The sequence below is a fragment of the Lemur catta genome, chromosome 7 (genome assembly GCF_020740605.2).
Source record: "Lemur catta isolate mLemCat1 chromosome 7, mLemCat1.pri, whole genome shotgun sequence".
NCBI classification, from domain to species: domain Eukaryota; kingdom Metazoa; phylum Chordata; class Mammalia; order Primates; family Lemuridae; genus Lemur; species Lemur catta.
Window position 1 is genome coordinate 91,543,038 of NC_059134.1, and position 14,607 is coordinate 91,557,644.

At 45.4% G+C, this 14,607-nt stretch overlaps 1 protein-coding gene across 1 annotated transcript; it reads left to right on the forward strand.

Annotated features, from left to right (window-relative positions):
- Window positions 1–964: 964 nt before the first annotated feature.
- Window positions 965–10,536, forward strand: ACCSL (1-aminocyclopropane-1-carboxylate synthase homolog (inactive) like). Its single transcript, XM_045556683.1, has 14 exons — window positions 965–1,474; window positions 2,642–2,701; window positions 3,132–3,202; window positions 3,591–3,660; window positions 3,896–3,962; window positions 4,959–5,056; window positions 5,313–5,390; window positions 5,740–5,840; window positions 6,791–6,880; window positions 7,600–7,645; window positions 7,745–7,886; window positions 9,252–9,394; window positions 9,481–9,634; window positions 10,437–10,536. The coding sequence occupies exons 1-14, from the start codon at window positions 965–967 to the stop codon at window positions 10,517–10,519; spliced, it is 1,713 nt and encodes a 570-aa protein (XP_045412639.1). The 3' UTR covers window positions 10,520–10,536.
- Window positions 10,537–14,607: the final 4,071 nt, after the last annotated feature.

Sequence of the window (14,607 nt, forward strand, 5' to 3'; positions counted from 1 at the left end):
ATGAAGATTCTCAGGTCTCATCCCAGACGTACTAGATCAAAGTCCAACAATGAGGTCTTGCGCTCTATGTCCTGTTGAGCCCTCAAGATGATGCTATGGACTCTAAGGTTTGAGAACCATGGACCTGGCCCCCATGGGTACTAGTGAGAAGCCTAAGGCAGTGTCACAGCGAGTAGGTTGAAGGCATTTATAGGAAGCCATGCAAAGTAAGATGATGGAGGAACTGAGGGGTCTGAGTATCTGGTACAGCCAACCTGGGGAAGAATAGGCAAAAAGAAGGGCTGATGTTCTAGAACAGAGGTTGGCAAACCTTGCCTGTAAAGGGCTACACAGTAAATAGGCTTTGTGGGCCATATGGTCTCTGTCACATGGTCCCTGTCACAACTATTCAACTCTGCTGTTATAGTACAAAAGCAGCCATAATCAATACATAAATGAATGAACATGGCTGTGTTCCAATATGGTTTTATCCTCAAACAGGTGGCAGGACAGATCTGGCCACTGGACAGTAGCTGACTGACCCCTATTCTAGCAGAATGACTTACTCAGTGGGTCGTTGTGTCAGCAGCAGACCCCACTTTTTCTTATCTAGAACTTGATGTGGCAGGAACTGCTCTGAAGAAGCATAGGGTAGAAAATCAGAGCCTACCTGCATTTCCGCCTTTTCTCAAAGTGGGCCGTAAGGCTCTTCCTCCGACTACATTCTAATGCCGTTTAAGTAGAACGCTCTAGTGTCTGGGCTTGGGGCCCCTTAGACTTTGCTCTTGAATGAGTAGGTAACTCTTCCTGAACCAATCTGGGTCTATGACTGAGGCATGGAAGTGGGGGGAGCCAGTCTGAGATCAGGCCTGTCCCCAGCCATGCTGGACCTGAGGGCAAGGGAGAGTATCCTTTGCTCCAGGGCATGGTCTCTTTCTCTCTAGGTTCCAGCCAGCCTGCCAAGGCCGGTATAAATATCTGGAGTATGAGTCTCCGGTCAGATGCCTTCCCCGTGCCCTGTGGCCAGAAGCCAGGCCAGGTCTCCAAGGACCAGAGCTTCTGCACTCAGGTACTGGAGATGGTGCTGCACTTGCAACGGCGCATAGATGAGCACTTCCTCCTGCTGACCACAACGAGGCAGAGCCTACAACTGGAAGAACAGAAGCACGCTCAGTCTATCCGTGTGCAGGAAGTTCTCCTGGACCACTTAATACACCAGATGGTCAGCTTCCTAGAGTCTGGGGCCACGAGTGGCCTGGAGCACCAAGTTTCTCTCCTTTCCCTGGAGTCTAGCAGTGATGTCAGAAGTGCACAGAGGGCCCAGTCATCCAGACATCCTGGCCAGCTAATTCCCAAGTGGACTGACTTTGAACCTGCCTTTGTCAGCCACGACCTGTCCAACCGTGGGTCTGATATCTCTGTCTTATACCACTCCAGCTTCCAGGACTACAATGCCTACCAAGGAGACAAGTACCATGAGGACAAGAACACCTTGGTGAGAATAAGGGGGACATCCTCAAAGGCCACAGTCACTTTAATTTACTCAGTCCTGTGCCAAGTACTATGTTCTTTACAGCCCCGTGAAATGGCCATTGCTGTCTTCTTATGGATAAGGGTATAGTCATGGGAAAAGGTAGCATGCCCCAGAAAGTTGAAGAACTCCTCCACCCTCAAGCTCTCCTAAACCTTAGCTCTTAACCACTAGGAGTCAGTCACTGTTGGTCACAGTGCTGAGCCTGCCTTGGTGGAATTTAGTGTAGCCAGGAGTGTGGTCAGCCATTGGAACAGTCTTTCCAAGAGCATGAAAAGGATGCCCATTGCAGGTAGTCTGGGAAGGTGCTTAAATGCTGAATCCGCCAGGCATGTGGTGGTCCCCCAGGAAGGTGGAAAGGGCTTGGAGTGACTGGAGAAGGAGGTCCATGTGGCAAGAGTTACAGACAGAGGTGGATGAGAGGTGTTAGGATGTTACCCTAAGGGTGATAGGGAATTGACAAAAGGCTTTTAGCAAGGGGGGTTCATAGCCATTCTCCAGCCACAGGACAGTGGACAACATTGACTTTACCTTTCCCCTGTGCTCCTATCCAAAACCTGTGTGGTCAATGGCTGTCAACTTTTCTGGGGGCTGAGTTGGGCATCTCCATAGGCCTCTGAGGACTGCATATCTTCCAGTAACTTGGAAGGTCTTATGTACAAGGGGAAGTAGCAGAGATGGGTACCAGTTGGGGCCTGTGGTGACTAAGTGTCCAGGCTCTGGGGTGAGGTAGGTAGAGTTCTACCCATCACCCAAGGTCACATGCCTAGCAGATCATTTGACTTTTTAAAACTTCACTCCTTAAGTCAGGGATCATATGGGACCTTTTGTCAGGAGTTAAAGCAACTCACAAAACACTTAGGCTAGTATCTGGCGCATAATAACTCAATGACTGGTAGATTGAACATAATATAACTATTACATATCTATGTGGCTCTAAAGGGGTGAATTTGTAAGCTTTTGTGGAAAGTTCCCTAACACCTAAAAGTGTCAAATGTGGATTGAATCACCTCATGGGGCAGTGAGATCTCCATTTGAACTAATCCCAGATGAGTACTTACTGGCATGTTTAAAAAGGGGTCCATGAAGGGTGGGGTAAGAGGACTGATCTCAGATTCCTTCCATCTCCAGGGCTTCATTAACCTTGGCACCAGTGAGAACAAGCTTTGCATTGATCTGATCATTGAAAGGGTAAGCCATGTTCTGGGCTGTGTTGGGACCTACCCCATCCAGGCCTAGTCCCCCTAGAATGTTCCTCAGCATGTGGTAGATACAGGAGTGAGGTATAGGAGTTTGGGAAAGGGACTAGAAAGGTAGCTTCTAGAATAGCATGTCTAACCTCTTGGCCTTGCTGACTGTGTCCAGAGGTGTTCTCTGGTTGGGTATATGGTAGGTAGGCTGCCAAGGGAGCCTCCAGGTTGGGGAGATTGTTTAACATTTCCTTGTGTAGTCTGTGACAAGAAGGTGGCCTCCATTTGTTAAAAAGCATGCGGTATGTTTACCCATTTCCCTTCTGGAAGGCCACATATATGGAGGGCAAAACTCATGCACAGAATAGGAGTAGGATGAGGCCTCTCGGTCTTCCCTGGTCTTCCTGCCTTCACGTTCTGTCTGTCAACAGTTGTGTCGGAGTGACATGAACCACATTGATGAAGTCCTGCTGCAGTACTCTGATTGGAGAGGGCAGCCGTTGTAAGTGACCCTCCAGATCTAGGGTCTCCTGGTCCATAGGCATCTGCCCACATCCAGGGGGAGGACCAAAGGGACCAGATCGTTGGTTTGCTATCTCTCTGTTTCTTGGGATAATAACTTCTAGAAAATTCCTCCAGCAAAAGCTCAGGAGGCAGCCTGGTATAGTAGAAGTTGCACTGTCCTATAATTCAAAGGCCTGAGTCCTTGTCCCAACTCTCACTTATTGTCTGCGTGACCTAGGGAGTTATAGCCTTAGTCAATAGCTCTATAAAATGAAGTTGGACTGGGTAGCAAAAACCCCTTGTAGTTTGGACAACTCTGCCCTTTGAAAAAGACTTAAGTCCTAAAGGAGGTCTGGGAACCACAAGGTCTCTGGGTCTGTTCACAGCCTGCGGGAAGAAGTGGCCCGGTTCCTGACCTACTACTGCAAGGCACCTGCCCGACTTGATCCAGAAAATGTGAGTCAGTTTCCCAGCCTTGCTGTCACTCTGGAGGACTGTACTCCCTAAAAACTTGTCTAGGGGGAACAGGGAGACCAGTGGAGACCCTCAGGGCTAGGACAGAGCACAGACCAATGGGTCCCAGCTGGGTAGGCTCCAGGTGCCTGTCCCTCCCAGGGAAAGGGAGACAGAGTGGCTACACCTTCTTACGTGGGTGTTGGTTTGAACTCTGCCTCTTGCGTGTTGTCTTTAGGTGGTGGTTCTAAATGGCTGCTGCTCTGTCTTCTCCGCGCTGGCCATGGTTCTGTGTGATCCTGGTGGTAAGTCGAGGGGACTCTGCTTTCCCTCTCAGTGAAATACTGGCACATGGGCAGCAACACTCAGGCACAGGGCTTTGAGGAAGAAGAATATCCTGACTCAAGGCCTTTTCCCCAAGGTGCTGGGACTTCTCCTACACTGACTTCTCCCTCTACCTCACTGGCATCTGCCCCTACACCCTCCTCTTTCTCCTCCTACAGTCAGTGGCTCCTGCCCCTACACCTTCCTGTGACAGCAAGGGATTTGGACTCCCCATTTAATATGGAAGAGAAACATGTGATGGTCCTCAAGGAGTTATGCCCCAGGAGTGATGACCATGGGAGCCAATCTATCACATTAGTAGCTGGGCTTTGGGGCTCAACCATAACATAGAGTCCTGGCAGCTGGCATAGACGACCTACTAAAAAAAGACTGAAAGGTTACCAAAAAGGCTAACTAGTTCTGGACCAAACCAGGCTGAAGAGACTGTCCTCAGTCTCCCTCTTAACAGTTCCCAAGCAAGAGGCTTAGATCTTAAAGACCTCTGGCTGCATGGCCAAGATTGGCCCCTTTTACTCAAAGGAGTGGTTCCTTGGTTAGCTCATGGATGAGGCCCAATGGATGGGAAGACAAGAACATATGAGATCACCAGGTCCATGTACCTGGCGCTCTCCTTGTGCGTGGACCCTGACCTCTCATATTTGGCCTGGAGCAGATAAGACTTTCCTAATGACCAGTGCTCCATCTGCCAGTGAGCCTAGCTTGATTTTTGTCCTGGATTTTGAGCAATATTCCTTCTTCTTTAGCACACCCCTAAAGAAACTAAAGTTTTGTTCTGAAAACAATGTCTATAAGAATAGACAACTTTTATAGAGCCTGAGCCCAAGAACATTAATCTCCAGGTAGGCGGGATTGCCAAAACTGACCTTCTCTGCGGGTAGCTTTGCTGCGAGTCTGGGGGGCCTGGCAGGTTCTGTTGGAGACCCTGGACTGACAACGTTGTCTCCCTGTCCTTCCAGAGGCCTTTCTGGTCCCTACTCCCTTCTATGGTGGCTTTGCCTTTAGCTCCCGCCTGTATGCGAAAGTCGAGCTGGTTCCCGTTTACCTGGAGAGTGAGGTGAGAAGGGGGTCCCCATCCCTGCTCAGTTCACCTAGGTGATGGAATGTTCTAGGGGGCACTTAAAAGATATAAGGAGCCTTGCTTTCTACCCATACAAAGGATGGTGGGATAAAGGTAAAAATCAGAGTTAAAAGGCATATGGGACTGGTACCCTGGTGTGAAGGCAAAGAATTGTCTGGGGTTCAAGGGAATAAGAAATCAAGGCTTAAAAGTTTTCCAGATGGGCAGTTCTCAGATATCGTTTCTCTTGCAGATCACTGGGACAAACACCTGTCCTTTCCAGCTCACTGTGGACAAACTGGAGGACACCCTACTTCAAGCTAGACTTATGGTTAGGAGGGAACCCTATTTTCAGGGTAACCATTCCTGGCCCAAAAAGGGGTTGAATATTGAGATTCCAGCGCAACTTGCTCATCAAGGCCTAGCGGGCTCTCTTTAGCCAGAAGAGAGAGTGATCCAGGGGCATGTCTTTCCAGGAGTTCTAGGCCCTATGGGGACACCATGATAGCCCCAGACTCTCTTCCTGCCCCCCGCTTCCCCATGGGCAGTATGGTACTTGCTGCTTCAAGATCCCATCTAGGCCTTATTAGGTGCCAAATGTTGGGTGTCCTGACTTATAAAGTATCCTTGGATGATTCTGAGGTAGATGTGTTCACTCAGTACATTTGGGTTCTTCTTAGGAGAAAAAGGTCAGAGGCCTTGTGCTGACCAACCCTCAGAATCCTCTGGGTGACGTCTACTCCCAAGACTCACTGAAGGAATACCTGGAATTTGCCAAGAGGTATGAGTTCCACCCCTTGAGGCTAGATGATGTTTTTAAAAAGGGTTCCCATCACTTAGAGTCAAGAAGTCAGAACTAGAAATAATTTACCCTAAATATTCTTAGAGTTATATACAACTAACTGAAATTAAAAGAAAACGTATCCATTGTAGCCTTTGCCCATGAACAGACATTTATATAAGTCAAAATATAGTTTTGTTGCTTTTCTACTTAAGACATAAGCACTTTCTCCCAGCATCCATTTTCCAAACTACTTGGGCTGAAGATAGTCTGACTCCATGGGATAAAGATGTGTTCCTGTAGAACTTTCTTGTCCCATTCCTAAGAATGTTAATCAGTTACCTCTGGAATCCTGAAATGGCCTATTAGTTAAGGCAGATAAACTTCCATTTTCCAGAAGAAACAGACTTATTCAAATTTCATGACTAATTGATGGCAGAGCACGGGGATGAGAGGAAGCATGCTGGAGGTTGTGGGCTACAATTGGTTAGAACTAGGTTTGGACCCCAGCTCTAGCACCTGTTAACTGGGGGAATTGAGTTCTCATCTCAGAGCCTTCCTTAGTTTCTTCATCTGTGAAATGGAGATGACAGTACTGTCTCAGAGGGTTGTTGGGAAAAATGAGATGATGCATGTAAGCACTTGGCCCACTTGGTGGCTTGATTCAGACCCTGGGTGGGAGCTTCTGATTGTACCAGACAAGCCCTCTGGGACACCAGCCTCTTCCCATTGCTTTCTGCTGGATAGTTGAAACGTTAGATATATGCTCATTTGTGTCTCTTGGGTGCTATTCCTTTTCAATCCAGGTCTAGATGTACTGGTGTACTACCTCCTACCTTACTGTGCCCCTTAGACAGTAGCAGTATCTGATCTATGTCCAGATCAGACCATAAAAGAGTGAGTTAAAATTAGAGATGTGAGATGATTTCCTTCTTTCACCCAACCTACAGAAATGACCTACATGTGATCATAGATGAGATTTACATGCTGTCTGTGTTTGATGAATCTATCACATTCCACAGTGTTCTGAGCATGGAAAGGTGAGTTGGTCTCAGCTGGAGTAGGGAATGAGAACCACGAGCTTCTTGCTTTGCACGGTGAGTTCATGTGACATAAATATAACTGACTAGGTGCTAGGAACTGAGTTCAGTGCCAACAGGGGTTATAAATATGAGCGAAGCATCATCTTTCCTCCCAAGTGTCTCCTGGTCTAAATGCCATTCTATATACAAGATAACATGAGGACAAGGTAGAAAGCATATTGTCAAAGGTCAAGATAAAGCCCCACAGAAGGTCAGGGTGGGAACTTCCATGATGAATAGAACACAGGGAAAGAATAGAAACAAGGAAGCACTCCATTTGGCCATGGAGGTAGGATGCCAGCACTCAGAGCAAGGGAAAGAACAGCTTCACCAAATGTGGGACAGTAAGAAATAGGCAAGCATGTTCTAGAAATGGTGGGTAGCCCATATCTAAAGAGCCAACTGCCAAGAAGGTAGCTTTGGGCCAGCTTTAGGAGAGCCACACGTCAGGCTGAAGTTTCCAGACTTCAGTGGGCACTTAGAAACTGTTCCATCTAGCTCTTCAGGGACACCTCATGTTGACTTCCTGGCTTAACTAGGATAACTTTCTTGACCATTGGGCCCTGTAGGCCCTGCTGTCTAGGAAGAAACTCTACTTTTCCCTCATAGGTCCCAAGTCTTCATCCTTCAAATATTCCTCCGTAACCTTGGGTCTCCCTCCCCCATTTCTTCTCCAGTCTGCCTGATCCCAACAGGACCCATGTGATCTGGGGTACCAGTAAGGTGAGCCCCAACTTCCTGTCCTTGGGTGGAAAAGGAAGGGGAGCTAACAATAAAAGGCAGACCAACCAGATGTTCCCTAACCTACTTCTCTTCTTGTAGGATTTTGGCATCTCTGGCTTCCGCTTTGGTGCTCTCTACACCCACAACAAGGAGGTGGCCTCTGCTGTGGGCTCCTTTGGCTACCTCCATGGTATCTCTGGCATCACCCAGCACAAATTGTGTCAGCTGCTCCAGGACAGAGGTACTGAGCTTCATCCTAGGCTAGCATTTTGACCAGACCTCATGATCATAGGGAACTTCTGGATTTGCTGGGGCCTCTGGAATACCCTCAATACACTGAGACCCTATTCACTGTCTCAGGTTTAACCATGGCAGGATGTGAAATTTGAAGGAGGGCAGGATATGGCTTAAATAGTACAGCAGGGTGTAGATAGAAGATGGAGGTGCTATTTGAAAACACAAAATGGGCTTTAATTTCTGGATGTTGGGTAGCTTGTGCCCTGCCTGGAAAGGGGATAGTCAATCTTACTCCAAGACCTGGAGGTAAGAACCTCAGAAATCAGTCTTTATGTGAATGTGTATTTTCCCTCCCCAATGCCTCACTTGCTTCAGGCAAAGGTTACAAAGAAACACCATGATTATTCTAATATGCCTTAACATCATCCTCCAAGGTGTCCAAAGGAGAGCTGCCATATTGGTGAGTTGGTGTGGCTAGACCTGTGGCACCTCGGTTCATCTTCCCCCTTGGATCAAGTGAATGCTGGCCTCAGGGGACTTCCCCTTTAATGTTTTGGCCTATGCTTAGAAGAGGCCCCCTTTCTTTAACTTCCTGTGATAGAACAGATACCAGGCTGGCAGGTTTAGATTAATAACTACGATATAGCAAAACCAACTGTCATTAGATTAACTGGCTTAGAAAACAATTTGTGTTTAGCTCTGAGTAGGAAAGGAGGTTAAATAAGAGAAATCCAACAGAATGCTTCCCTACATGGTGCCAGGCCCTTTGATATTGAGCAGAAACCAAATTTCAGCCCCATCAACACTGGTTCTCAACCTTGGATGCACACAAGGATTCCCCGGGGAGCTTAAATACTGATTTGTGAGTTCCAGAACCAAAGATTCTGGTTTAGATAATCTAGGGGTTATCAGGGCTTTCAGAAGCTCCCCACGTAACTCTAAATTGTGCTGCCAATGCTGAGAACAATTGGGCTAAGTGCACCACCATGGATATATCTAGATTCCTCCAAGTCCACTGTGTGAGACTCAAAGGCAGATGTAAGAGGAGCTGTGGGTATCTGCTACTTGCCTAGTTGAGAACAGCAGCATCAATCCTTTTTGTGATATATCATGACTTCCTGCTTCAATTTTAGTATATGAACTCAAAGGAAGTGTTCTTACTGGACTGTTCAAAAAACCCTATGTCTCCACCAGAGACTTGGATAAGAGGGTATGTTGGGTGTGGATGACATCAGTTCAAATATAATACAGCATTAGACTTCGATAGAAATAGCTTACATGAATCCCAGATGGGGAACATTGGGGAAGGAACCCTCTGGCAGGTCTCTGCCACAAGATCTGTGACAGCTCTCTTCCTCTACCCATCCAGAATGGATTGACACAGTATACCTGCCCACAAACCACTTCCGGCTCCGGAAGGCTCACGCGTACATCACTAACAAGCTGCAGAGCTTAGAGATCCCCTTTCTCTGTCGTGGATCTGGCCTCTATGTCTGGATCAACTTGAAAAAGGTGTGCTCTGGGAAGAAGGAGAGGTATGCTTGGGCAGACCTGCCAAATGGGTCTTGGACTCAGCTCTGTTTCTTTGGCCTATTTAGTACCTGGAGCCATGTACGTTTGAGGAAGAATGGCTTCTCCATCGCCGCTTCCTGGACAACAAGCTGATGCTGTCCTGTGGCAAAAACTATATGTGTAAGGAGCCTGGCTGGTTCTGCCTCATCTTTGCAGAGAGGCCCCTCCGGCTAAAACTAGGTGAGTGGGGCTGACCTCCCAATCCTGGCGTCCTTTAAAAACACCCAGTCATCTTGTCTATAACTCAATACCAGAATCTTTGTTTGCCTTTAGCAGCGCCAGACCTTCTATACCACCTGTTTCCATTTTCATCTTTAAGCTCCTTTGTATACTGACACATATCTCAAGCACCCACCCATTCATTGAACCCTCTGAGTATCTGTTCTGTGACTGCCATTGAGTGAGGCATTGGGACCATGAGCTAATAAGAAATGGTACTCTGTCCTTGTGGAGCTGGCAGTCTGGTAGGTGAGATGGATGGGTAGATGACCATGGAAGTCCCTGTATGTCATGCTATAGAGTTTAGATTCTCCTCCTGAAAGTTATGGAAAACACAACATTCATTTTAACAACTATCTATCCATCTCACTACATGCCAGACACTGTTCTATCTGCTGGCAATATAGCAGTGAATCATTTCTCATGTTGCAGAAATATCTTTTGGGCTAGTGCGAAGAATAGACTGAGTGAAGAAGACATTCGAGGCAAATAGAAATCTTAGAGGCCAAGGCCATAAGCCAGGGTACAGGATTTGACATGAGACATTGAGGTATCTGGCAAGCTGATGACATGGCAATGAAATTCAAAAAAGAACCATCAGGGATGTAACAGACTTGGAAATCCATCCCAAAGATGGAAGGCTGAAGTTAAGGATCCCTGAACGAGAGGCTCTGGTGGTTGACCATACTCCTGGGTATGTCTGGTGCCTACCTGCAAACCCACTAAGTCTCTCTTTCTCTCTGTCCCTATCTGGTCCCTGTAGCCATGCTTCGTTTCTGTCGGGTGCTAGAGGAGCAGAAGCAGGAGTGGATAGAGAAGCAACTGGCAGATGCAATGAAGGAGTAGGCCATCTGCCATCCCAACCAGCGGCTCCAGCCTATTGCTTGCTCAGGAAGCCACTGATGTCTGGGTCTCTGGTCCAGAGGCTGGGTGTTGAACTGGTGCTGCAACTGGGCAAACTGTGGGCTCCTTCAGGGACGGTCTCATCTCATCTCGTCATCAACCTCCTTTAGCTGAGCATCTGCTATCTTTGCAAGCTTTTTACCTTTTCAGTCTTTGCTAGTCATTGTGTATGCAAAATGTTTTTATTGGGGTTGGGGTGGGAAGGCGGGCACCTGGAGGGATACAGGAAGCTCGCAGGCCCATATTTAAATGGGTTTATTTTAGATTCAATATCTAAATAAATTCTATATTCTCTTAAATTCCAGGTCTGTTTTATTTCTTCAGATTCTTCGTAATCACTTTTGGAAGCATCGATTTTCTGTCCTTACTTTTAAATTCTAAGGCAGGTTGTATGTGAAAAATAGTCTAGGGTAGGCCAGGAAAGGGAAGAAGTGACTCTCTAACTGATGGAGCACTTTCCAGGCATTGGATGCAGTGTTCCATGGTGTCCTTATGAAGTCACAGCCACCTTCGTGGTCAGCTAAGTGGCAGGGTAGGGATGTAATTGTGGGTATTCCTCCTTCCAAATACCAGAGTTCTTCCCACTTTTGCCTTTCCAAAAGGGATTGAAACTGAATCTGACAAGCTTTGGTATCTTAGTCTGGTCAAGCTGCTATTATAAAATCCCACGGACAGGGTGGCCTATAAACAACAAAATTATTTCTCACACTTCTGGAGGCTGGAAAGTCCACGATCAAGGCCTTGGCAGACTTGGTGCCTGAGGGGTTGTTGCCTTGCTGTAACCTCACATGGAAAAGGGATGAGAGGTCTTCCTCTGTCTTCATGACCTAATCGCCTCCCAAAAGCCCTACCTCCTACTACCATCACCTTGGGGGTTAGAATTTCAACATTTGGGGACACAAACATTCAGTTCATAGCATCTGGAGTATTCCATTTCCACCGCTAGTGTTTTCAGCCATTCAGATCACACCCACCCGCAAGTTTCCCTGCACAGCCCTTGTGTATCTGAGCACTGCTGCTATGACATGGGCAGAGCAGGGACCACCACCATTTTATAGATGATGGAAGAGCTTTGGGTACCAACTGACTTTGGCTAGTCACCTTGGCTAGTTACTTCCCCTCCTGGGACCGGGTTTGGTTCTTATTCTCCAATGACAATTCTTTTTTTTTTAAATTAACAAATTTTGATTAAAGGTAGTGTTTTTTTTTTTTTTTTTTTTTTTTGGCACCAGACAAGGTTCTTTAGGACCAGAAGAGAAGGTGAAGAAGAGAACCAGAGATGCTCTTGGGATCTCTGTAATGGGAGCTAACCCACAGTCTCGTTGGCATTGTTCCCAGGATGGAAGGAATCCTGCCTTCTGCAGAAGGGACAGGCTATTTCTGTTTTCTTCTCCACTCAAGATTTGGAAGGTAGAATGTCAAGCCTAGTGCAGGCCACAGACTGAGTAAACAAATCTGAAACACATGACCCCAGAGGGGAAGGAGGAGTTCACCTAAGATTTCAATGTTTGTATAGTATATGTGAGGTTTTTTTTTTTTAACCAGGAGAGAATAACAAATGTATGCATCTCAGGCTTATGGGTGGTATCTCGGGATTTATTTAAGAGGGTGAGATAATCCTGAAGTACTCTAATGTAGGGGTATTTGTGCATGCTTTGTAAGCTGGAGAAAGTATCAGAAGATCTGATATACATGTATGTGTTTAGCAGGGTCAAAAGCTTTGAGACACATTTTCAGATAGTGTGTCAGACATTCTGGCTCTGACTCAGACTGGCCAAGTTGGTATGATCCAAATGGTGGCAAAGCATCCTTGAAGGTGGCTATATGTGTGTGTGACACCAGCTCTTTTAAAAGGAAAATCGAGGTACAATTTATATGTAATAACATACACAGACCTTAAGTGTACCATTTAAGTTTTAAATTTATATTTTAGTAACCCACACCATAATAAAAGTACACAGCATTTCCATCACTCCAGAAAATTCTTTCATGCCCATTCCCAGCCGATCTCTGCCCTATGCTCCCCCATGGAGTTTTAGAACTCCATGTAAATGGAATCGTACAGAAAAGTCTTCTGTGTCCAGCTTCTTTCATTTAGCATAAACATTCATCATGTTGTCATATGTATTAGTTTAGCCTCTTTATTGCTGAGGAGTATTCCATTGCATGAATATGTCACAACTTGTCTATCCATTTACCTGTTGGGATATTTGTGTTTCCAGTTTTTGGCCATTAGGAATAAAAGTTATAAACATTTGTGCACAAGTATTTTTGATCACATTTCCATTTCCTTCAGGTATATATCTAGGAGTAGATTTTTTGGATCATAGGTAGATATGTACTTAATTTACAAATAGTTTTCTAAAGTGGTTATATCATTTCACTTTCCCACCAGCAACGTATGAAAGTTCAGGGCACCTCACATTCTTGTCAATGTGTAGCGATGTCAATCTCTTTTAAATTTAAGTCCTTCTGGTAAGTGTATAGATTTCATTCTACTTTTAATTTACAAATTAAGCCATATCTAATGACTCATGATAGACATCCTTTCATGTGTTTATTGGCCATTCATATCTCGTGTGTGTGATGTGTCTGATACTTTTTGCCCATTTAAAAACTTGAGTGTTTTTTTTTGCCTTATAAGTTTTTTATGTTCTTGATACAAGCCTTTTGTTAGATGTATTACAGATATTTTCTCCCAATCCATGACTTATTTCATTTTCTTAATAGCAGAAATTTTGGTTTGAGGAAAAGGAAAGAGAAGTTTATTCATTTGCTGGCAACTGAGGAGGGCAGTGGACTAGGTTCTCAAAGACTGCCACCCTGGCTTTAAGCAGAGATACAGAGCTTTTTAAAAGGGGGGTTTTCAGCAGTTGGGCTCAGGTCTGTGTGACCACTGTCAATGTCGTGGCTTCGGGCTATTGTTATTTAACTATAATTGATGGTTTTGGTTGACCTTATCTCCAGTGATAGCAGTTTTGTCACCCTTGTCCAGGCAATTCTGTTGAGCCATCTCCTGTGATTTAAGATGCTAGAAAACAAACAGCAAAGAACATTTTCCTGCCCCTTTGGGGGCAAGGAATGCAGGTTTTAATTCCCCAAAAGGGTGGGGGTTTTAGAGAGACAACTCGTAAAACATTTTCTTGCCCTTTTTCCCCACCTTTAACTCTGTTACACAATGGCTAGTTATATATATATATTGAATATTTCCCCTACCACAGTTCCCACCTTGTGGCTCTTTATTAATATTATTAATTTCAATAGCAGTAATCAGAGTATCAGCTTTTACACCAGTTCCCCAAGCTCTGTCCTATAGAGCAAAGTGGAGAGGACCAAGTGATGCCTGCACCTGCAGTGGAGGTGCAGAAGAGGAAACCCAAGCTTAAGGAACCTGATTCTTTTATGATGTGCAGTAAGCCTGCCTGAGCTTCCTAGCCCTGGAGGAGACATTATCTTTATGCCAAACAAACTTACCATTTGCTCTGAAGGGAGACACCATTGTTATCATCCAAGGCTGTTTACTCTATATATTAATATATATCCTTGGAAAGATAGCCTAGAACAAAGGCAGTCAATGCCTCTGCCTGCAGGACACACAGAAGTGTGAAAGACTTATAAAGAATCATCTCCCAACAATATCCAATCTCCCTACTAAATTCACTTTTTAACTCTAGTATCAATAGTTTTGGGGGGATTTCTTTGAATTGTCAACATACACAGTCACATTGTGAAAAAGGCTATTTTCCTTCTTTTCAATATCTTTGTCTTTTCTAATTGCATTGTCTACAACCTCTAGTATAACATTGAATAAAGGTGATGAGAAAGGACATTCTTGCCTTGCTACCAATCTTAACAGGATTGGGTTCAGTCTTTCACTCTTAAGTATAACGTTACTGTTATTTTTATACTACTCTTAGTCTGACAGAAGAGTTTCCTTCTATAACTAGTTTGCTGGGAGTTTTACTATGAATGGGGGTTGAATTTTGTCAGATGCTTTTATCTGCATCTATAGAGATGATACAGTTTTTAAA

Coding starts and splice junctions, on each gene's coding strand:
- ACCSL (XM_045556683.1), top strand. CDS start 965: ATGAGTCTCCGGTCAGATGCCTTCCCCGTGCCCTGTGGCCAGAAGCCA. Junction 3,661..3,895: donor CCCGACTTGATCCAGAAAAT/GTGAGTCAGTTT, acceptor TGTTGTCTTTAG/GTGGTGGTTCTAAATGGCTG. Junction 9,635..10,436: donor GCCCCTCCGGCTAAAACTAG/GTGAGTGGGGCT, acceptor TGGTCCCTGTAG/CCATGCTTCGTTTCTGTCGG.